The following is a 21,630-nucleotide window of genomic DNA, read 5'->3' on the forward strand; positions in this document are numbered from 1 at the left end:
ACCTCAATTGAATTCCTGACAGAAACATTTAGCAAGTCTCTGATCAAGCTTATGTCGACGAGAACGTTAGTGAAAATAGAAATACAAACACGACTGTACCGATCAGATTCCAATAAACTGTACGTGAGAACAAGGAAATCAGCTCAGTGAATAAAACTAAATGTGAGCGATCTGAAAAGTAAAATAAAAAATCAGTTCAGCATCGACAAACTGTAAATAGGCTGGAGCTGAGCGTAAATAAAGATGGACGACTCGAAAAGTGAAGCCAAACCATCTCAATCCCCCTGGTGGCTGACTGCACTATAAATTATAAACCTCCATGTTGGCAGATGGGACATGGACCAAACTAAAGAATCAAAGTAGACCTTAAATAAATGTTTGTGAAGATGTTTCTGTCATTTCAGGTCGTTCTTATCTCACTGATGTTTGTTCCAGTGTTTCTGATCACTTTGGTTTTGATTCGATATTTGATGATCGTTGGCTGAATTTTTGTACAGTGGGGAGGAAGTGGCAATGCGTCGTCCATCTTTATTTAAAGTCACTGAGCGACACACTGTGGAGCCAGTGTGATGTTATTAGAAACCATTGTTTAATATGTCAGACCTGTTTCAACTAAACCAGCTGCAGGAGAAAATAACATTGCATGTGTGTTCCTTCACTTCCTGCTCCGGCTCGCCACCAGCGAGCCGAGGGCGAGCGGAGTCAAACTGAAATGAAGAAACAGCTCTGACCTAAAACTTATGAACTGTTCACAGCTTACAATTATTTGTAAAATATAAATATAAAATGGATGAATAATGGAAATAGTCAATTGTTGCCCAAGCCAACACAAGAAAAATTCAGTACAATAAACAGATTCAATTTTCCTTTACCCATTAAACCATCGCAAAAGATAAATGAGACCAGAACCTGCCCGATAGATTCCTATTCTGTTGATATAATTAAAGGAGAAATATTCTGTTCATCTTCAGGTTGATGATTTGAATTAGTGTTATGACTGTAAAATGTTTTCATACTCTAATGATCAAAAAACATCACTTTCCTCGGACACTTGGCTTTAGCTCCTGTCTCTTTAAGACCCTCCTCCTGATAAAGTCTGCTCTGATTGGTCAGCTGCTCCACTCTTTTACCTTTACCTGACTTTGTAGGGAAAACAGTGTCAGTTGTTTTGAACTATCGTCCAGACGACTGACGAGGAGCTTCAGGAGCAGGAGCTCCCTCTACCACAGGCTAGACGCTCGGTGGGAATTATGCAAATGTGGGGCATTGTGACATCACAATGATGAGGAAGTATCGGTCGGTACTAATGAGGTGTTTCAGGAGCGTCACAGCTTCCTGTGCAGGAGAGGAACTCGCTTTACCACAGACTTTGGGCTTTTAAACTTTGCAGAACTTTTACATTCACCAAAAATCTTTATAACACACTAGAGGAAAGAAACACAAAAAAACCACGTCTACTTTAACGTTCCACTGAGAGTCGAAGCTACAGGTGCCTGTAAGGTCACAAATGGAGTAAATAAACTCAGACTCTGATTTTGGTTTAAGAAAAACATGGAGTCGAGTTAAGTGAGAACTTCAAGGTGAGAGCTGCGATAGTGTTCAGTTCAGATTCCTGTGAGGATGACGCTTTATTTCTGAGACTTCTTGAACACATCTTTCCAGTTTCAAATATTTAAACATAGATGTGAACGCACCACTTTATTTTTCTCCTATCAGCTTTCAAGAGAAAAGTGTCTGATCGAAGTGAAGCAGTAACGTAGCAGCATGTTGACCAACCAGGAAACACGAGGGGTCATCAGACGTCGTTAAATGATCGTTTCCCTCAACTTCGTTTCTGTCATTATCTGGCATGGAACTTGACCACCGGAGGCACTGTTGAGTTAAGGAGGGGCAGAATAATTGGCGCTGCTTTAAGATTCAAGATGTCGTCTGAATGGTTAAACGACCTCAGACACTATATTGCCTTAAGTATGTGGACACCGAAACAAAGCTTGAAAGAACACGATACATCGGCCGCTGCTAGCATGACGCACCTTAATCCCTGAATGAACCGTCTGGGGCCGAATTGAATTGTGGGTAATGTAGTTGCAGGTAATGACAGGATAGAAGATTGTTGAATAAAATTAAAAATTAAATGATAGCTCTGCTGCAGTGACCCAGAGTTCAACATTTTACGACTGTGACAGTAAATCGGTTGAGAAGATGTTGATGTTAGCGCTGCTTTAACAGCCTCCACTCGTCCGGGTTCAGGGTTTCCATCAGATGTTGAACCATCACAGTCAGTGTCATGATCCTGAAGGAGTTGGATGTAAATAACATCACGTTGGAGTCTGGGCAGGTCAGTATTGTTCTTTTAAATCAAACTGTGGAAGTGTCCTCATACTTTCAGCCGTATAGAGTATTTTCTGTGGGTGCTATTAGACGAAGCTCAAAACTGTCTCCAGTGAGACGACTGATCGGAACCAGGTGACCATGCCAGATAATTCAGACATTAAAGTTGAACAGAGGCTACATCCACACTACAAACGTTTTCATTTTAAAACTTAAACAACCTCTGTTCACACCAGCTCCATCTTTAGCTCCGTATCATTAATACCTCAAACTAACATCCTGAACACACGTGTCACGTGACCGTTCACGTCCACAGGTCATGTGGTGTAAACAGGAAGTAGATTGTCTCCTCTGCAGCTGGTTGCTTAGGAACAGAAACTCCTCTGAAGGAGGAGCAGTGAAGGTGAAGAGTCAGAGCAGGGACGACGAGGTGGAACTGTAACTGACAGGAAGTGTAACTGACAGGAAGTGTTAGCTTTGTGTTCACCGCTGGTAGTCGAGTCATGTGACTGATGAGAACCAATCAGGAAGAGAACGTGTCATCGTTTACTAAAGTCTCAGTTTCTGTTCAGACTGAAACTCAAACCAAATAAAAGAACCAGCAGCGTTTACACAAGTCTCTGATTTAGAAGCTGAAAAACTCTGTAGTCGTTCGGACAGTGATGGGTTTCAAAATAAAAACGTAGTCTTGTGGATGTAGCTTGAATCTAAATGATCCTTTAAAGAACAAAGAGGGTCCAGGTTTTCTACACAACACCTGAATGTTAATAGTTTCTGATCACTGACCACACATCAGTCAAACCTAGAGATTTAAATATAGAGAAAAGTCATGAGTGTTTACAGTTATATTATAAAACATACGCACAGTAAAAGGATGAGACAAACAGAATATTTACATATTTAACAAAGAAGTCCATCGTTGTGCCACGAGGTCGGGAAAGTCTCCCGTCACATCAAACATCAGTGTGACGCTTCTCTGCAGTCTACACACATAATGGCTAATATTCACTGTACATGTGTCCGCAACTCAGCGGACAAGCATGAGAACTGGGAGGTGTAACGGCGAGGACTTCAGCCTTTCGTTCAAAGTTACAATTAAAGGCAGTGAGCTGAGGAGGGAGTTCGTTTCCTTCCACTGAGAATCAAGCATCACTCCAACTGTTGTGTTCCGTCGCTAAGTCTGTGACACGCACACGCACACGCACACGCACACGCAGGAAACAGAGTCACCCACCCCCACAGACCCAAAAGAGATGCTCATGTGCAGCAGGTAAGCACCCTCACAACAAAACACCATGCACCACGTCTGCTGTCCTACGTGTCAAATATTAAGGTTCTGTCCAAACTGCTGCGACAGCTCAGAGACAGTTCTGCTCTAGAAAATAATAAGAATGATAAGAGTAAGAATAATGCACACGATCGACCCTCGTGAGGATGGCGGTCGGCAGGGCCTTAGGTCGCTTTCATTGATTGCTCCTGTGGCGTCAACCTCTTTGTCCGTAGTTTACCTCCTGTCCGTGGTTTGTTTCCATGGGGTCCTCCTTGAAGGTTTCACACTGCTCCATCACTTTCCTACAAAATGAAAACACGCCATGAGTTAGTTCAAGGTCAGGTACCATCCACACTACTATTTGAGAACAGCATTTGTTTGTAGGGAAGACTGTCTGCTTCCTGTTTACACCACATGACCAGTGACGTGTGTTTTCAGGTGTGTTAGTGAAGACAGAGATGATTATTGATACGGAGTGGTGTGGGAGGAGTCACAGTAGAGTGGATGTAGCCTTAATCATCAGCTGCAGAATTAGTTTCATTCATCATGACAAACAGAATCTCTCTCTGAGCCACAGGGATGAGGATGAAGCGTACAGAGAGGAGCTCTGTGTCTCTTACCTGGCCATGTCCTTGGTCTCTGGATGTGAGCTGTCCAGTTCCAGAACGTTCTCCAGAAGAATGATTCCTCCTTCTTTAATCAGCAGAGGACAATACTTGCCCGCTGCAGGTCGAAAGTAAATGGGAAGAGAAAGACAGTGAGATTCACAACCAGGCATTAATAAATGAGAAAATGTAATGTCCGAGAATGATTCATTCAAGTGTTAACTAATATGAGCTGTCTCCACCTGTGACGATATATAAAAGCAACATGGCGTCTGGTTTGAGACTTCACAGAGCAGCAGATACTCACGGTAAACTGACACCAGGTTGAAGAGAGCCCACGTGGCCCAGTGCTGGCTGACCGGAGCGATGCCCTGAGGCAGCAGCCGCAGGATCGGCTCGAACGACCTGAGACAGAGCGGCAACAACTTTAATAGTGTTTACTGAGAAAAAGATGCTCAGTTCAGAGACCAAATATTCTCTTGTTAAGTTTTTGAGTTTTATTTTGTGGCGTCGCACAGAACTCTAATGTACTGCATGTTACTTTTTAATGTAAGTATCACTGCTGCATTTGTGGCCAGTAATAATCTTTTTGCCGGCTAGCGGAGAGCTAGCAGCTCAACATTTCGGTCCAGTTCTCGAGGATCATTGGTTGATTTCAATGATCCACCGACTTGTTGCCTGGAATCAAACACTAGTTTGTCATGAAATGTTGGTAAAGACATCCCTGTCCCATCAGGTCAGTTAATGACCAATAACTAATAATTAGATATTATTATCATTAGCTATTGTTTAATGTTAATGTTTTTTTTATTTATCTTGTATAATTTCATTGTACCTTGTTAATTAATTGAATTGTCTGTTTTATTCTGAAGGTGTGTGATTACGTTCTATTGTTGATGCTGCTGTTTGCACATGTAAAAGTTTACATCTTGTTACTAAATGTTTTTAACGTGTCACAAACACTTTTCTAACTAGAACCTTTTAGTCTCATCTGTTAACAAGCGTGGGCTCAAGATGAGAAATGGATTTCTGAAAGAACGTCTCTTGTGCTGAACAGAACCTGTAGTTGATGTTGCGGCGTGAGGTGACGTCCCAGCTCTGGATGGCGTCCCACATCTTGTCCATCACCGTGTCTCTCAGGGGTTCCTCCATCGACCAAACCTCCGGCCCGTCAAACATGATGTGTGAGAGCACGCCACAGGCATTATACGACACCTCGATCCCGTCGGCCTTACTGTCCAGAAGGTTACTGTCAACGCAGCAAACAGTCAGAGAGGTTATGATTCGTCCGTATGAAATAATGACGTCTAAAATAATACAATTATACTGATATCAACACATGTTGAACAGCAGTTGTTTCAAAGACATCTGATGTTCAAGCCTCAAATATATGTCGCTAGTGAGATATCGTCATCGTTGGCCAGAATCAGTCAAGAATTATTTTACTCTCCACTGGTTCGACTCTTTTCTTACCTGAAAACGGTGATGAACTGTGGGGTGAGGAGCTGAGGCCTCAAGGCTTTGACCTCAGCGACATTTCCCAAGAGCCCCAGCATGTTGCGGTGAAGCTCCTGCTTGTCTGGAAACTCCTGGATTAAGATCATGAAACAAGAGGGGACGCATCTTATCACCCAGCGTACAATGTTAATCTGAACCGAGAGCGGCTGAGACTGTGGACTCACCTGAAGACACTCCAGAAAGAGACTCATCCCCCGACAGTTGAGGAACATTTGACAGTTGTCAGGTGTCTCATCTGTGATGTTCCACAGAGCGCTCCAGGAAAACTCCATCACCTGGTCACACTGAGCAGAAACACACACAACGTCCTCACATTCAGCTTGAAACGTCTGAAACTAAAGTCGAGGCTCGTCTGCATTTACACATCATGTTACAGTTAAAGTTCTCAGGAGTAAAACTCAGACTCACCATCCTGTCTTGCAGCTTCTTCTGAATTAAATTTAACATGGTCTGAAAATGAGAAAAACCATAATCAGCAGCTGAGAGTTGACTGTCAGGTTAACAACAAACTGTGCATCGGTTTTAAGCCGTTTTCAGACATGAACTCCCGGGATGACCTCAGTTGGGTCCAGACTTTCTCCAGAGTTTGTGTTTTACAAATGAAGAACACAGCAGGAGATTCTCAGACTGGTTCCTACATGCTGTTCTCACTTGTCCTCGTTGATTTGAATGACCAACACAATGCATGGCGAAGCTGCACAATAAGAGAAAGGAACATACTTGTTGGAAATTGACTCTGTATATAATTCTGGATGTGTTACCTTAACAAAGCCCATCTTCCCCACAGCCTCCTTGTGATGGTTGTCCACCTGACAGACCAAAGCATTGCAGAGGTGCACAGCGATTCTCTGGATGGACTCGTCCTGCCGGGCCGGCTCCAGGATCTTCAGCAGCAGCTGGTTGACCCGACTGTACTGGAACTCCAGCTCCTCAGGAATGCTGAAGTTGCACAGAGTCAAGCAGCAGTTCCTCTGGACCTGGTGAGGAGCATTGAGAGGTGAGGAGACAGAGCAGGGATTTAAACTGAAACCCAAGTTCAGTTTATCACAATCATTCAAAGTCACTACCTGTGGAGATGCATGGTCTTCACTGTACAGGAAGTGTATGAACAATTGTAATTTGAGAAGTTACTACGATAAATGTAGTGGAGTAAAAAGGTGTCATATTTCACTCTGAGTAGAAATATAAACCTGCATCAAATGGAAATCCAGTAAATGTATTTCAGTAACTCTACTTTAGTTACAGACTGTAAATAAAAACAGACGACATCTGGGACGCCCCTTGTGGCTGGCTGCAGTATAGCTCTTAATGTATTTGTTTCGTCAGAGATCCTGATGATGCTCGAGGACACTCACAGTGACCTCCTGATACTGCTCCATTCCATTCAGTACCACTTGAATGACCTCTCTGCGTAACCGCACACTCTGGTCGCTGCGGTACTCTGTGTTGGTCAGGTAGAACAGAGCGGCGCTGCCCGTCACCTGGATGCTCTTATCATATTTATGGCATTTCAACGCTGCGATGACGAGCTGAAACAAGAACGTTTGTGAGAGAGGAGTGAGAAAGTGTTCCAAGCTCCTTTAACGTACAACCCGACTTATACTCATCATACTTGCAACGCGCGGAGCAGCTGACTACAGTGTTGTATCCTGGCGATGTCAAACAGCTGATTGATGGCTCTGTGGGCGAGTTCAGGACGAAACTCGGTGTAAGTTTCGATCGCATTCAGGACCTGGTCTTCATTCTTTGATCCAGTCACCTGGAAAACACAAGCGACGCACACATTTAACCCACAAACACTAAACCTCTTCATAAGACACAAGACCTGTGATAGAAAACTGGCATGAATATTGATTAGTCATGTGCAGCAGCCGATAGCGCTCAATGTGCATCTCGCCTCCCTGTGGCGGACTCACTAATGACGACCGCTCTCTGGTGTCGAGGACTTCTCGCCACCACCTTCACATTCACCTGCAGATTGACCCAATGAACTGGACAGAGCAGGTCCCTGTGCACCAGTTGCTAAGTGTCAGAATGTACATGTGACATTGACATTAAATGTCATGTTTCTGAATGATAATGAAACAGTGTCAGTATGAATGACTGGAAACATCTGGATCAGATGACAGCCACCTCACATGAATCATCCCCAGGCTGTCGAGTCCACAAGTCCAACAGGAGACTTGTTTCAGTTCATGTTTTAGTTGTGATGCCTAAAAAGAACATTTCCGTCTCTTCACGCTGTCGGTACCTTATAAGCAGGGATGTGTGTGACGTTACAGAGGGTAGTGTCGTAAAGGCCCAGAAACTGCAGCGGCCTCTTCAGCTCCTGGAAAGGATAGATGCTGCTCTTGCACGGCTCGATGCTGTAAGAGAGAACGGTTTGGTTTATTAACAAGTTCCTCTGAATCAGACTTTTACCTAATGTCTGCTCTGCAGCTGCTGACCCACCTCGGTCGCCCCATGGCTTCTTCAAAGTGTGGAACTGTGCAGTTGTCCTGCATAATGTGACCTGAGATGTCCAGTGACACCAGATTGACCAGACGCTGGACGAACGCTGTCAAAATCTTCCGCGTCATCTTGAACTTAGAGGTCCGCCGGCTCTCCCGCGAGATGTCGAAATGCCTGTAAGACACAGTGTGTTTTCATCACGTTATTCCTTTGATTTGTGTTCATGTAAAGAAAATTAATTTGAACATTAACATAGATTCAAAGGAATTTTTTTCAAGTTATAAAAACTGTCTCAGCGATGGAAGGAGCCACTGTCTCAAGACTAGAGCCCGACTGATTTTTAAAGGTTGATGTTGAAACTGATATTAGGGAATGTAAAAAATTCCTGATACCAATACATTTGGCTGATATATATGTTTTGAAAATTTGGCAATGATTGCCACTACATTATCAAACCCGTGTGACAACACTCTGGTGTGTGGGAGGTTCTCCTTAATAACTGTTAATGACTTTCATGGTTCAACATGCAACCCAGCTTTAGAATCCTGAAAGATGCCACCAACACCTCCTTGACCAGTCAACAAATGGGTTTGGGTAACGTGGATGAACGACTCGAAGTTACAAAGAAACTAAACCTGACTAAACATATCTTACCTGAGATTAACAAGCTCCACCACTGTGCTGACCAACTCCTCCGACAGATCCACGTTGTAGAGGACAAGCGAGGCCAATCTGTCTTTCCACTGGGTGAGAAATGCCGTTCCCAGCAACTGTACATTAGACAGATCTATTGAGGTGAGAGACTTCAGGGGTTTGAGCAGCGTCTCAGCATCCATCTCGTCAGGCAGGCCGCCCAGGTTGAGCAATCGGAGACGGTTGAACCCCTGGAAGTTAAAGTCCGTCTCTAACGCCTGCCTAGAAGCTGGGCTCTCCTCCTCCTCGTCCTCAGAGTCTTCGTTGCAGGCGAGTGGGGCGCCGCCCTTCCTGTAGAAGATGTGGCTGCAGCCAAAAAGACAGAGAGACAGCAAAGTCTCGCGGAAGCAGGTCAGTGTCTTCAGGCTGCGGGACGACAGACTGTTGCAGTAGGTGAGGTGGAGCTCAATCAGGTCCTGACCAAACACACAAAGAAAATTAATTCTGATCAATGATGTGTTCCAATACTACAATATCTGTCTGTGAGGACGTACAACTGTTTCAGATTTGAAATGTTTGAAGTAAAAATCTGGATGAATAAATATAATATTGATTATTTTTTCCATCCCAGCTCTCATCAACTGCCTGATTAGGACACAAGTGAAACACTTTGTCATTCAGCCCTACACGCTGCTGACCTCAGAACATTTACTTCATCACCTCCGCCGACCAGGTTATGTTTTTTATGACGTTTTTTGTTGTTGTATGTTGCACAAACTGGACGGATTCCAAAGAAACTTGGTGGAAGAATGTGGTTTGGGTCAGGAAAGGACTCATTCAATTTTGGTGTGCCTTCTTCAAAAACATTAGTGTAACTGATCTCCCACCTGTTTTCTAATGGCCTCCAGATCTCTGTCACGTACAAAGTCTTCTCTCAGCTGTACCCTGGTCAGTCTGGTGCTCCGAGGGTCTGAGAAGAGCTGGAAGAAGCTCTCCTCTGGTTCAAAGTTACTGTCTGTGTGAACCAGCTCCATGTATCTGTTCATCACAAAAACAAGACTGAGAATCGACAACACTGGAACCAAGTCATTACACCGGAGTGGAAAGGACACAAACATTTAGCTGACGGTTACGTACGTGTTGACCAGCTTGTCGCAGATCTCGCTGGGCAGGAAGATGTCTGAGCGCAGGCAGAGCTTGTTTCTGAAGCCCTGGTAGCACATGGTCTTCCTGAGGTTCCTCAGGCAGAACACGGTCGCCAGAGTCATGAGGCTCTCAGGGTTGTCTCCTGCTTTGGCTGCCATGTTGCCCCCCCCCTTCTTCTCCAGCTCAGATCACACACAGGCCAGTGCAGGTCACCTCAGGAGGCGAGCACTGAAAGGTCAAGGGTCAGGAGAGATTTCTTTTTTAAATAATGTGAATTATGAAAACCAAAATAAGCTAATGGATGATTCATTTGTCACCACAGTAATTTAGCAGGTAAAGGTATGTTGAGATGATACATCCTCTTCTGGTCACGTGACAAAGAAAAGGTAAACAGGCTGAAATGAGGAACGACACAAATCAAGTGCAGCATCAAACACATTCACTTCTATAATGAATAATGAATGCATGGTCTGCTTTACTTTACTTTTAATGAAATGACCATGTTGCCGTTAGTGTCATCACAAACCAGTCCGTATTTCCAGTTTAACCACCAGCCCTTTGCATATTTAGCCAGGTTAGCTGTCATGTCCCCGGTTAGCAACTCCTGCTTCCTACTTTGACAGAAGTTGTTCTGACGTCAACAACACAATAATAACACAACAATAACACGAGATTCACACACACACCGCTGAGTCTCACGCCGAACAGGCTAATCACGCAGCTTCGCGCTGTGTTGTGGTCGAGTTTGTTAGCTAACCACACATAGCACTGTATCCTGGGGAGACTGTTACTAAGTTAGCAGCGCAGCTAGCTAACAACACTGGAACATTTACACTGAATGATGGAATCTGCTGACACGCGCACGGGAAACACGCACCTGCTCGGGACGAGTCAAACACACAACAGCGCGTGTTGTTCTATTTAAAGCTTCATCCGCCGAAGCGGTGTCCGCACAGTTCACTTCAATTAGCTGCTGGCTAACGATGACTTTCCCTGCTATGCTGCTAGCTGGACTAGCTAGTGGGGCTAGCGCTAGCTCCGAGCTGTGCTAACGGCTACAACCAGCGGTCACCGGTGTGTGAGCTCGGCTCCGCTGCCGGGTCTACCTCAGCTTCCCCGGGGCGGAGGGGCTGGATGACCGGGAGAAAAGGAGCTTTTATCCGCTGTCTTCACTCTGATGGTCGCTTCCATCCGATGTCAACAAACAGACTCCTCCTCCTCCTCCTCCTCCTCCTCACACTTCAACCCCCTCCTCCTCACACTCAAACCCCCTCCTCCTCCTCCTCCTCACACTTCAACCCCCTCCTCCTTCTCCTCCTCACACTCAAACCCCCTCCTCCTTCTCCTCCTCCTCCTCACACTTCTACCCCCCTCCTCCTTCTCCTTCTCCTCCTCACACTTCTACCCCCCTCCTCCTTCTCCTCCTCCTCCTCACACTCAAATCCCCTCCTCCTTCTCCTCCTCCTCCTCACACTCAAACCCCCTCCTCCTCTTCCTCACACTTCAACCCCCTCCTCCTCCTCCTCCTCCTCACACTCAAACCCCCTCTTCCTCACACTTCAACCCCCTCCTCCTTCTCCTCCTCACACTCAAACCCCCTCCTCCTTCTCCTCCTCCTCCTCACACTTCTACCCCCCTCCTCCTTCTCCTTCTCCTCCTCACACTTCTACCCCCCTCCTCCTTCTCCTCCTCCTCCTCACACTCAAATCCCCTCCTCCTTCTCCTCCTCCTCCTCACACTCAAACCCCCCTCCTCCTTCTCCTCCTCTACCTCACATTTCTACCCCCCTCCTACTTCTCCTTCTCCTCCTCCTCACACTTCTACTCCCCCCCTCCTCCTCCTCCTCCTCCTCACATTTCTACTTCCCCCCTCCTCCTCCTCACACTTCTACCCCCCTCCTCATCCTCCTCCTCTCACTTCTACCTCCCCCTCTTTCTCCTTCTCCTCCTCCTCACACTTCTACCCCCCCTTCTTCTCCTCTTCCTCTTCCTCCCCCTCCTCCTTATCCTCCTCCTCACACTTCTACCCCCCTCCTCCTTCTCCTCCTCCTCACACTTCTACTCCCCTCCTCCTTCTCCTCTCCTCCTCCTCACACTTCTACTCCCCCCCTCCTCCTCCTCCTCCTCCTCACACTTCTACCCCCTCCTCCTTCTCCTCCTCCTCCTCACATTTCTACTCCCCCCTCCTCCTCCTCCTCACACTTCTACTACCCCCCTCCTCCTTCTCCTCCTCTTCCTCACACTTCTGCCCCCCTCCTCCTTCTCCTCCTCCTCACACTTCTACCCCCTCCACATCCTCCTCCTCACACTTCTACTCCCCTCCTCCTTCTCCTCTCCTCCTCCTCACACTTCTACTCCCCCCCTCCTCCTTCTCCTCCTCCTCCTCCTCACATTTCTACCCCCCTCCTCCTTCTCCTCCTCCTCCTCACACTTCTACCCCCCTCCTCCTTCTCCTCCTCCTCCTCCTCACACTTCTACCCCCCCTCCTCCTTCTCCTCCTCCTCACACTTCTACCCCCCCTCCTCCTCCTCCTCCTCACATTTCTACCCCCCTCCTCCTTCTCCTCCTCCTCCTCACACTTCTACCCCCCTCCTTCTTCTCCTCCTCCTCCTCCTCACATTTCTACCCCCCTCCTCCTTCTCCTCCTCCTCCTCACACTTCTACCCCCCCCTCCTCCTCCTTCTCCTCACACTTCTACCCCCCCCTCCTCCTTCTCCTCCTCACATTGCTACCCCCCCCTCCTTCTCCTCCTCCTCCTCCTCACACTTCTAACCCCCCCTCCTTCTCCTCCTCCTCCTCCTCACACTTCTAACCCCCCCTCCTTCTCCTCCTCCTCCTCCTCACACTTCAACCCCCTCCTCCTTCTCCTCCTCACACTCAAACCCCCTCCTCCTTCTCCTCCTCCTCCTCACACTTCTACCCCCCTCCTCCTTCTCCTTCTCCTCCTCACACTTCTACCCCCCTCCTCCTTCTCCTCCTCCTCCTCACACTCAAATCCCCTCCTCCTTCTCCTCCTCCTCCTCACACTCAAACCCCCCTCCTCCTTCTCCTCCTCTACCTCACATTTCTACCCCCCTCCTACTTCTCCTTCTCCTCCTCCTCACACTTCTACTCCCCCCCTCCTCCTCCTCCTCCTCCTCACACTTCTACTTCCCCCCTCCTCCTCCTCACACTTCTACCCCCCTCCTCATCCTCCTCCTCTCACTTCTACCTCCCCCTCTTTCTCCTTCTCCTCCTCCTCACACTTCTACCCCCCCTTCTTCTCCTCTTCCTCTTCCTCCCCCTCCTCCTTATCCTCCTCCTCACACTTCTACCCCCCTCCTCCTTCTCCTCCTCCTCACACTTCTACTCCCCTCCTCCTTCTCCTCTCCTCCTCCTCACACTTCTACTCCCCCCCTCCTCCTCCTCCTCCTCCTCACACTTCTACCCCCTCCTCCTTCTCCTCCTCCTCCTCACATTTCTACTCCCCCCTCCTCCTCCTCCTCACACTTCTACTACCCCCCTCCTCCTTCTCCTCCTCTTCCTCACACTTCTGCCCCCCTCCTCCTTCTCCTCCTCCTCCTCCTCACATTTCTACCCCCCTCCTCCTTCTCCTCCTCCTCCTCACACTTCTACCCCCCCCTCCTCCTCCTTCTCCTCACACTTCTACCCCCCCCCTCCTCCTTCTCCTCCTCACATTGCTACCCCCCCCTCCTTCTCCTCCTCCTCCTCCTCACACTTCTACCCCCTCCACATCCTCCTCCTCACACTTCTACTGCCCTCCTCCTTCTCCTCTCCTCCTCCTCACACTTCTACTCCCCCCCTCCTCCTTCTCCTCCTCCTCCTCCTCACATTTCTACCCCCCTCCTCCTTCTCCTCCTCCTCCTCACACTTCTACCCCCCTCCTCCTTCTCCTCCTCCTCCTCACACTTCTACCCCCCTCCTCCTTCTCCTCCTCCTCCTCCTCACACTTCTACCCCCCCTCCTCCTCCTCCTCCTCACATTTCTACCCCCCTCCTCCTTCTCCTCCTCCTCCTCACACTTCTACCCCCCTCCTCCTTCTCCTCCTCCTCCTCCTCACATTTCTACCCCCCTCCTCCTTCTCCTCCTCCTCCTCACACTTCTACCCCCCCCCTCCTCCTCCTTCTCCTCACACTTCTACCCCCCCTCCTCCTTCTCCTCCTCACATTGCTACCCCCCCCTCCTTCTCCTCCTCCTCCTCCTCACACTTCTAACCCCCCCTCCTTCTCCTCCTCCTCCTCCTCACACTTCTAACCCCCCCTCCTTCTCCTCCTCCTCCTCCTCACACTTCTACCCCCCCTCCTCCTCCTCCTCCTCACACTTCTACCCCCCCTCCTTCTCCTCCTCCTCCTCCTCCTCACACTTCTAACCCCCCCCCCCTCCTTCTCCTCCTCCTCCTTTTATTTTATTATGGTTATTATTATTTTATTTTTTATTAAACCTTTATTATTAGAACTTATATAGGTTTCAGATTCATATATATATCTATATCTATATATATAGATATATATCTGAGTGGACCCAGACAGAAGAGGTCCTCTGTGGACTGTGTCTCTGAGTGGACCCGGACAGAAGAGGTCCTCAGTGGACTGTGTCTCTCTGTGGACCCGGACAGAAGAGGTCCTCTGTGGACTGTGTCTCTCTGTGGACCCGGACAGAAGAGGTCCTCTGTGGACTGTGTCTCTGAGTGGACCCGGACAGAAGAGGTCCTCAGTGGACTGTGTCTCTGAGTGGACCCGGACAGAAGAGGTCCTCAGTGGACTGTGTCTCTGAGTGGACCCGGACAGAAGAGGTCCTCAGTGGACTGTGTCTCTGAGTGGACCCGGACAGAAGAGGTCCTCAGTGGACTGTGTCTCTGAGTGGACCCGGACAGAAGAGGTCCTCAGTGGACTGTGTCTCTCTGTGGACCCGGACAGAAGAGGTCCTCAGTGGACTGTGTCTCTGAGTGGACCCGGACTCTCTCGGTGTTGTGGTGAAGACGGACCGGAAGTGACAGCAGCAGGACTTCCCTGTGACTTCCCTGTGTAATTCAGTCCTTCTGGAGACAGCTGGAGGAAAGTCCTCCGTGTGTCCAGACCTGGTCCAGACATGTCCACAGCCTACAGGAACAGGTGAGACCCGGTCCCACTTCCCTCAGGACACACGTCTGTTAGCACCGTGTGCTAATCCTTCAGTTAGCAGCTGTTAGCTAGCAGCAGCTAACCGACCAGCTGTTCGGGGGTTCGCACAAAGAGCCGCAGGGACACACGTCACACGCGGGACACGCGCTGCTTTCGATCAGGTGAAGACTCGGCTAACGAGCTAACGAGCTAACTGATGTAGCATCTGTGTTGTGGCTGAGCTAGCTCCCTGTTAGCACATCAGCTGACACACTTCCTCCAGCCGCAGCTGGCTAACAGCTATGGCTAACCGTTAGCATCCAGCTCTGTGAGCTGTTCTCATGGTACATTAGCTCATGAATAGTTAAACCTAACACTGGTCATTCAACACGTGTCTGTTACTGTAATGTTATTTACCCACAGTGCAGATCTCCATAACCAGTTACTAATCAAAACCATCCCGAAGCTGATGTGTGTCAGTTTATTTTGAAATGGCTCATTTGAACCTGCTATCTTCCACGTGAACCATAGTAAACACCAATCAACTCTTTAATAGATAAATGAAATTCAGTTGTCCCGATAAAGTTCTGTGGATATGAGACTTTCCCAGACATTATTATAATAATAATACATTTTATTTAACGACACCTTTCTCTACAGCGAAGGAAACCTATATATCATAAATAAAGAAATGCTATATGAAATAAAACCCTGAGCAGGAGACGCAAACACAGACATCAATACAACCTGTTTCAGTATCTGTGTTTATTTGCTGAAATAAAAACTGTTGTTTTACAGAACAAACAATGCAGAAAAAAAAATATATATATATATATTTGTTTTTTTTATTCGTAGTTATTTATTTTAAAGTTTATGGTACACTATAAAATATACAACCTTAATTACATTTCTTAGTCTTTGGGGTTCAATAACATCTTATCAATCATTGAAAGTTATTTTTTTAATAAATATATATATATATCTTTATAAAGTCTGTATCACCAGCTGTAACAACTGTATCCACACAAACTAGGGTCAATACCCTCTGTTAAATAAACATTGAACACGACTCTCACTGAAAACGACAAAAATATGCACTTTGCAGACTCAGGCATTCGAGGGACATTACACCAACTTGTTTTCATGTCAGACCCTTGAAATAGATTCTAACTAAGAGACAAAGTCAAAGAAGGGATGGATTTTACCTGATGATGGTGGAAATGATCATAAATGAAGTACTCGTCTGATAGGATGTGTACAGGAGGTTGCTTTTCCACCTTCAAAGTTTCAGTCACTAAAGATATAGAACTTTATGTCAAAGAAAACATCTTCTCTGTTAGAAGATAATCCACATAAACGAAACTGAGAAGCTTGAAGGTAATCATGTTCCGGGTGGAAGATACACACACGTCACTGTTACGCATCATAGCAACTGAAAAGAAAAGTGGACGGGTCATTTGAAGCTTTCCAAGACAAATGGACAAACTAGTGTAAGAGGACATAGAGACGGTCATAAAAACGACAATCCAGACTAAAACACAACCCCAGAGTTTTCAAACTAAAACGAGACGAGCAGCGTTTACACAAGTCTTTGATTTAGAGGCTGGAAAGGTAAAAGGTGTAAGTGTGATGCAGCCTGAAGTATCTGGTTACAGAGCAGTGGTTCTGACCTGGTCCTGATCCTTGTTTCAGAATACAGGAGTTCAAAGTCGCCTTGAGTGAAGAACACATTAACCTGAAGACTCTGAGGGAGCTCTGCTTCAATGGTGACTTTCACATCTTCCTGTATCTTGTGTTGGTAATATTCTTGTTGTGTGGTATTTGATTCTGCTGTGTTTGACCCTCTTCTTTTCTCCAACCCAGGAATCCCATTTGAAGGAGGAATACGAGCACTTTGCTGGAAGGTAAGTGACTTCCTCCTGAATTCCAATCACATTCTTAATACTAATAAAAACAATGTTGAGCAAAGCTCCTCAGTGTTTCATTGAAAACTTACATTATTCCTACATTCAAAAAGTATTGCAGCATTGTTTTTCCCCTGAGTATTAATCTGTACAAAGTGCATGCTAAGGGTTTAACTGTAAAAAATAGTTGATAAATTAAGAATGTATAATTTATAACTATGTCGAGCTCCTAAATTAACTAAAAAAGTGAGAATCCTGAATACAGAGAGTGTTTGGTTCATCTCAAATTGTATCCATGGACTGTAAATAAAGATTATAAATAAATAAAGAGGACTCGTGATTGTTTCCCCCTCGTTTCAGATCCTTCTTAATTACCTCCCCCCCGATCAGACGATATGGGAGTCGTTCCTCAAGAAGCAGAGGTTAGTGCAACGTGTTTACGTTCGATCACACACTGCTTTGTTTTCATGTGAAGGATCGTTCGGTGTCACTACACCTAAATCAGCTGATGACATTAGCTAATGTTGTTAGCTGATTAGAAAAGTACAGAACACTCACTTCAGCTGTGACTCACCGAACCTGCTGCTGTTTATTATGGTTTTCTCTCAAGGTGAAGTTAAAAAACCACCACTGCAACCCCCCCCCCCCAAAAAAACTAGCATCAGAACATTTTAGCATGAAATATAACTGGTTGATTGATTTAATGTCTTCGTCCCGTGTCTCTCTCAGGGACGTCTACTCCCAGTTCTTAAAGGAGATGATCATCCAGCCTGGTATTGCCAAAGCCAACTTGGGCCTTTCCAGAGAGGACGTGACCATGGAGGATCATGTGAGTGATCTGTGTTCTGATCAACAGGTCACGTGACCCTTTGCTTCCAGGTGTAACGTGACTGGAGCAGAAACTGATCCTAATTTAATTTTTTCAGCCTCTAAATCCAAACCCCGACAGCAGGTGGAATAACTACTTCAAAGATAATGAGATTCTGCTCCAGATCGACAAGGATGTAAGGTATTACTCTTCCTTTACTTGTTTCCGTTTGTTCTTTCCACCGCCTGTCATCTTCCATCACCTGTTATTTAGATGGTTAAAAAAAGGCCTGTATGGTGTTTGCATGTTTCTAGGCGTCTGTACCCAGACATGGCGTTTTTCCAACGTCCCACCGCCTACCCCTGCCAACTCATCTTGGATCCTCAGAACGATTACGAGACGCTGCGTCGACGGGTGGAGCAAACCACCCTGAAAGCACAAACCGTGAACCGCAACCGCAGCGGAGTCACCAATGTAAGTGTGTGTGTTCAGTGGTCATGGAGTTAAGGGTCATTAAAAAGTCCTTTAACCTTTGACTTGGTCACTGTACGTTACGTTCTGATCATCGTTCCTCTTTCAAAGAACCTGAAATCTCTTCTCTCAGGTCAGCTCTCCTGGAAAGTCGTTGAACCTGTATCCGTCTAATGAGTACGAGGTGCTGCCCAATGGGAGTGAAGCACACTGGGAGGTGGTGGAGCGGATCCTCTTCATCTACGCCAAACTCAACCCCGGGATCGCCTACGTGCAGGGCATGAATGAGATCGTCGGGCCCATTTACTACACCTTTGCCACGGATCCAAACAGTCAGTGGAACGGTGGGTTGTGTTTGAACGTCCGAGATGTTTCGTCCTCCGCAAAAACTCTTGATCGCTCAGTGACTCGTGTCTGCTTCGTTATTCAGAGCACGCCGAGGCGGACACGTTCTTCTGCTTCACCAACCTGATGTCAGAGAACAGAGACAACTTCATCAAGAGCCTGGACGACTCACAGTGCGGCATCACCTACAAGATGGAGAGCGTGTACTCCATGCTCAAAGACAAAGACCTGGAGCTCTATCACAAACTGGTGAGGTCAAATCTGAGAATCGATAAGTTAAAGTGAATGTGGGCTTCGCTTATCATGTGAGGAAAGTACAGAGCTCTGGTTTGTGTTTCTGTCCGTCTGCTCGGCGAAGGCGTCCTGGACAGTAGTCACGTATCCTCTGTGGTAGTTGGATGAAGAGAAATCCCTTCTGTCATTGTCTTTGAACAGCTTGAGTCAAAACCCTGACTTTGCTCTTTCGTCCTCATGCCTTTGTGTGATTTTTTTTTCTGCCCTCACAGGAAGAGCAGAACATCAAACCTCAGTATTTCACTTTCCGCTGGCTGACCCTGTTGTTGTCTCAGGAGTTTCTCCTGCCAGAAGTCATCCGCATCTGGGACAGCCTGTTTTCTGACGAGGGCCGATTCCACTTCCTCCTCCTGGTCTGCTGCGCTATGCTCATGTGAGCTTCTCAGATTCTGGTTCTGTGTCTCGTTCAGATCGGCTGCCTCCGACTCTTCATCTCAGTCACGTTGATTTCATCTGTTCACAGACTCATCAGAGATAAATTACTGGCAGGAGACTTCACAGTCAATATGAGATTACTGCAGGTAAGACTTTTGTTATATGACACATGGCATTTAGTAGAAGGGGCCCATCAGGCCATTTAAACCAATACCATGTCACTGTTACTGAGCAACAGCGCCCCCTGCAGCACAAGGTGATTAACTGTCGGTCTCTGTGATGAAGTGTTTTCATGTAAAAACAAAGTGAATCAATGTGTTGACTCTGACTGAGTCGTCCCACTGGATATTACCCATGATCCTCTGCTTCCTGACCCTGAAGAGCTGCTGCTGGAACAAATCCACCAAACTCTGTTCAGAATTCTTCATGTTTCAAAGTTTCCTGCTGAATATTGGAGATAAACTCTGGTTTTTAATAACTTCAGAGTGTTTTTAACTGATCTCAGTTCAGCTTCACTCTTCAACTTGCTGCAGCTGATTCTGAGTCTTTTACACCTTGTTCGTTTCAGACCCTCAGACTTTTCAGTTCAGTGTGAACCTAAATATCAGCTTCATATTCACACAGGCTGATTTCTTGTCTGTCCTCCTCTCAGGATTACCCCATCTCGGACGTCCACATCATCTTGACGAAGGCCAAAGATCTGCAGGAGAACTCCTAACCTGTTCCCTCTGGTCCTCGGGCCTCCTCTCAGATGTGGTAGGTGGGAGCTCGAGCGTTCAAACTTTATCATGTCAGACGTGTCGCGAGAGGACTTGATCAGTGACGACAGAGGCTCCCTGCTTTTTAACTCGATGTGTGGTTAGCAGGGGCCGCTGTGAAAACCTGGAGGACTTGTTGAAATGAAACTATTGCTTCCTCAAAAGGAGCAGGAGATGCCACTTTGTTCCTGATGCATTATGGGAAAAGGTTGCCTTGGTACGTGGGGGTGGTCCTCTCGCAGCCTCCTCTCCCACAGAAAGGTGTCGAGATCAGACCCCTCACTGAACATCTGAGGGAGAGGGAGCCGCGTGAACCTGCCTCACTGATGTTCGAACTGAAGCCAACAATGGACCAGAATCCTGCTGCGATCATGTTTCTGTCAGACTGAGCGTCGAACTGGGTTTAACAGTGCATGGTTGTTCTCATTTTTAAAAGCTGAACCTTTTTAATGTAAGAAACATGTTTGCCTTATCAGTTTACCAATGTGAAACAGGAAACAGTGTTTCTGGCTAAATATGAGTAAATATGAAGTGATGGGTCTGTTGCATAAGTAACCGTCTGAAAATCATTATTGTCTGAGTGTTATGTCTCTAAAATGAGAGAATATATGGATGATCAGTCTCGTGTCCGGGCGCCGCCATCTTGCTCTCTTGACGTCATTTGGAGTCTGTGTAAAACTGAGGCCCAGAGGAGGCAGAGGCATCTCCAGGGCAAATGAAGTATTTCTCATATCTAGAATTTTTATAATAATTTTTGTAAACACTCATGAGAGGTGAGACGGGTTTTTTTCCTTTCTGACTTTTCTGCTCCAGAAGATCGAATCATCTGAATATTAACACGCTGTTGAAACGCTGTCTGTAAAACTGAGGGTTCGGTGGTTGGAAGCTGTGATGAGCTCTGATATCAGAAGGGCTCTTTCATTAAAACTCTAATTTCTGTCAAGTTAAATTTCCAATCAGAGCTGAGGTCATTCTCTGTCGCCAAAATGAGCCGACATTGGTTCTTCTGTTTATTATTGGATGTGAAACCGGTGCAGTCAGTGACTTTCAGCTGCTCCTTTAGAGGCGTCATCTGGTTTTGAATGACTGATTTGAATATAAAAATGAATTACATCCACCAGTCTTTACATGTACCTCAAGAGCACTTCGTATTCCAGCTGTCACCAACAAGTGACTGGAGATTTGCATTTCAGGATAATTAAAGCAAAGTCCATTTAAAGGAGACACATTCTGCTCATACATGTGTATGAACTAAGGTTTGAAGGACACACAGCCATGTGTCCAGTTTCTTTTGAACTCTGGATCCTTCGTTGCTCAGGAGTGGAAGGACGCATTTGAAGGAGCCTTTGAAATGGGACAGTCTGGTCGCACCATCTTCGAAAGCAGCTCTGGAGGATACAGCTCCTGAAGTGAGACACGGCTGTTGTGTAGACAAGTATTCAGACTCTTCCCACGTTGTGTTCAGGTTCATTGTGTTTGCTTTACTCATCCTTCAGATGATCCAGAATTTAACCAGTCACAGTTCCTGTGGGGACACGGAGGATCTCTGCAGAGTGAATCCTCTCTGAAGCTGAGCGTGTCCCGGAGCAGCATCGTGGCCTCAGCACGACGCTGAGTTACTCA

The 21,630-nt window shown here is 46.6% G+C and overlaps 2 protein-coding genes across 4 annotated transcripts in view; one reads left to right on the forward strand and one right to left on the reverse strand.

The window, feature by feature from the left end:
* The window catches only part of zer1 (zyg-11 related, cell cycle regulator), an 11,637-nt gene extending 417 nt beyond the window's left edge, over positions 1–11,220 (reverse strand). Inside the window, exons 1-17 of one of the 3 annotated variants that reach the window (XR_004615567.1) lie at positions 10,832–11,189; positions 9,946–10,182; positions 9,696–9,846; positions 8,830–9,284; positions 8,176–8,349; positions 7,976–8,090; positions 7,337–7,483; positions 7,080–7,253; positions 6,486–6,701; positions 6,133–6,174; positions 5,889–6,008; positions 5,680–5,795; positions 5,267–5,455; positions 4,514–4,611; positions 4,222–4,324; positions 1,274–3,903; positions 1–1,218 (exon numbers count right to left, since the gene is read on the reverse strand). The exon at positions 1–1,218 is cut by the window's left edge and continues 417 nt beyond it. Coding sequence is in view for 1 of the 3 variants with exons in the window: in XM_034601518.1 (XP_034457409.1) it covers positions 3,816–3,903; positions 4,222–4,324; positions 4,514–4,611; positions 5,267–5,455; positions 5,680–5,795; positions 5,889–6,008; positions 6,133–6,174; positions 6,486–6,701; positions 7,080–7,253; positions 7,337–7,483; positions 7,976–8,090; positions 8,176–8,349; positions 8,830–9,284; positions 9,696–9,846; positions 9,946–10,112 (2,355 nt within the window). In the remaining 2 variants the exon portion in view is untranslated. Of the gene's footprint in view, positions 1,219–1,273; positions 3,904–4,221; positions 4,325–4,513; positions 4,612–5,266; positions 5,456–5,679; positions 5,796–5,888; positions 6,009–6,132; positions 6,175–6,485; positions 6,702–7,079; positions 7,254–7,336; positions 7,484–7,975; positions 8,091–8,175; positions 8,350–8,829; positions 9,285–9,695; positions 9,847–9,945; positions 10,183–10,831 lie in introns of those variants that run through there. The other 2 variants (XR_004615566.1, XM_034601518.1) reach the window with 2 other exon arrangements.
* A 3,676-nt stretch (positions 11,221–14,896) lies between these two features.
* On the forward strand, positions 14,897–20,857 carry tbc1d13 (TBC1 domain family, member 13). The gene is made up of 12 exons (XM_034601605.1): positions 14,897–15,064; positions 16,745–16,818; positions 16,916–16,956; positions 17,317–17,378; positions 17,686–17,785; positions 17,883–17,965; positions 18,079–18,238; positions 18,369–18,579; positions 18,666–18,829; positions 19,087–19,247; positions 19,338–19,395; positions 19,902–20,857. The coding sequence occupies exons 1-12, from the start codon at positions 15,042–15,044 to the stop codon at positions 19,965–19,967; spliced, it is 1,203 nt and encodes a 400-aa protein (XP_034457496.1). The 5' UTR covers positions 14,897–15,041; the 3' UTR covers positions 19,968–20,857.
* The last annotated feature ends 773 nt before the right edge of the window (positions 20,858–21,630 follow it).

The sequence above is a fragment of the Hippoglossus hippoglossus genome, chromosome 12 (genome assembly GCF_009819705.1).
Source record: "Hippoglossus hippoglossus isolate fHipHip1 chromosome 12, fHipHip1.pri, whole genome shotgun sequence".
Taxonomy (NCBI): Eukaryota; Metazoa; Chordata; class Actinopteri; order Pleuronectiformes; family Pleuronectidae; genus Hippoglossus; species Hippoglossus hippoglossus.

Excerpts from the sequence above, each read along its gene's own strand:
- tbc1d13 (XM_034601605.1), top strand. The coding sequence starts at position 15,042 with ATGTCCACAGCCTACAGGAACAG. Across the intron at positions 17,379-17,685 it reads TCGTTCCTCAAGAAGCAGAG|GGACGTCTACTCCCAGTTCT; the intron begins GTTAGTGCAACG and ends TGTCTCTCTCAG. Across the intron at positions 17,966-18,078 it reads CAGATCGACAAGGATGTAAG|GCGTCTGTACCCAGACATGG; the intron begins GTATTACTCTTC and ends GCATGTTTCTAG.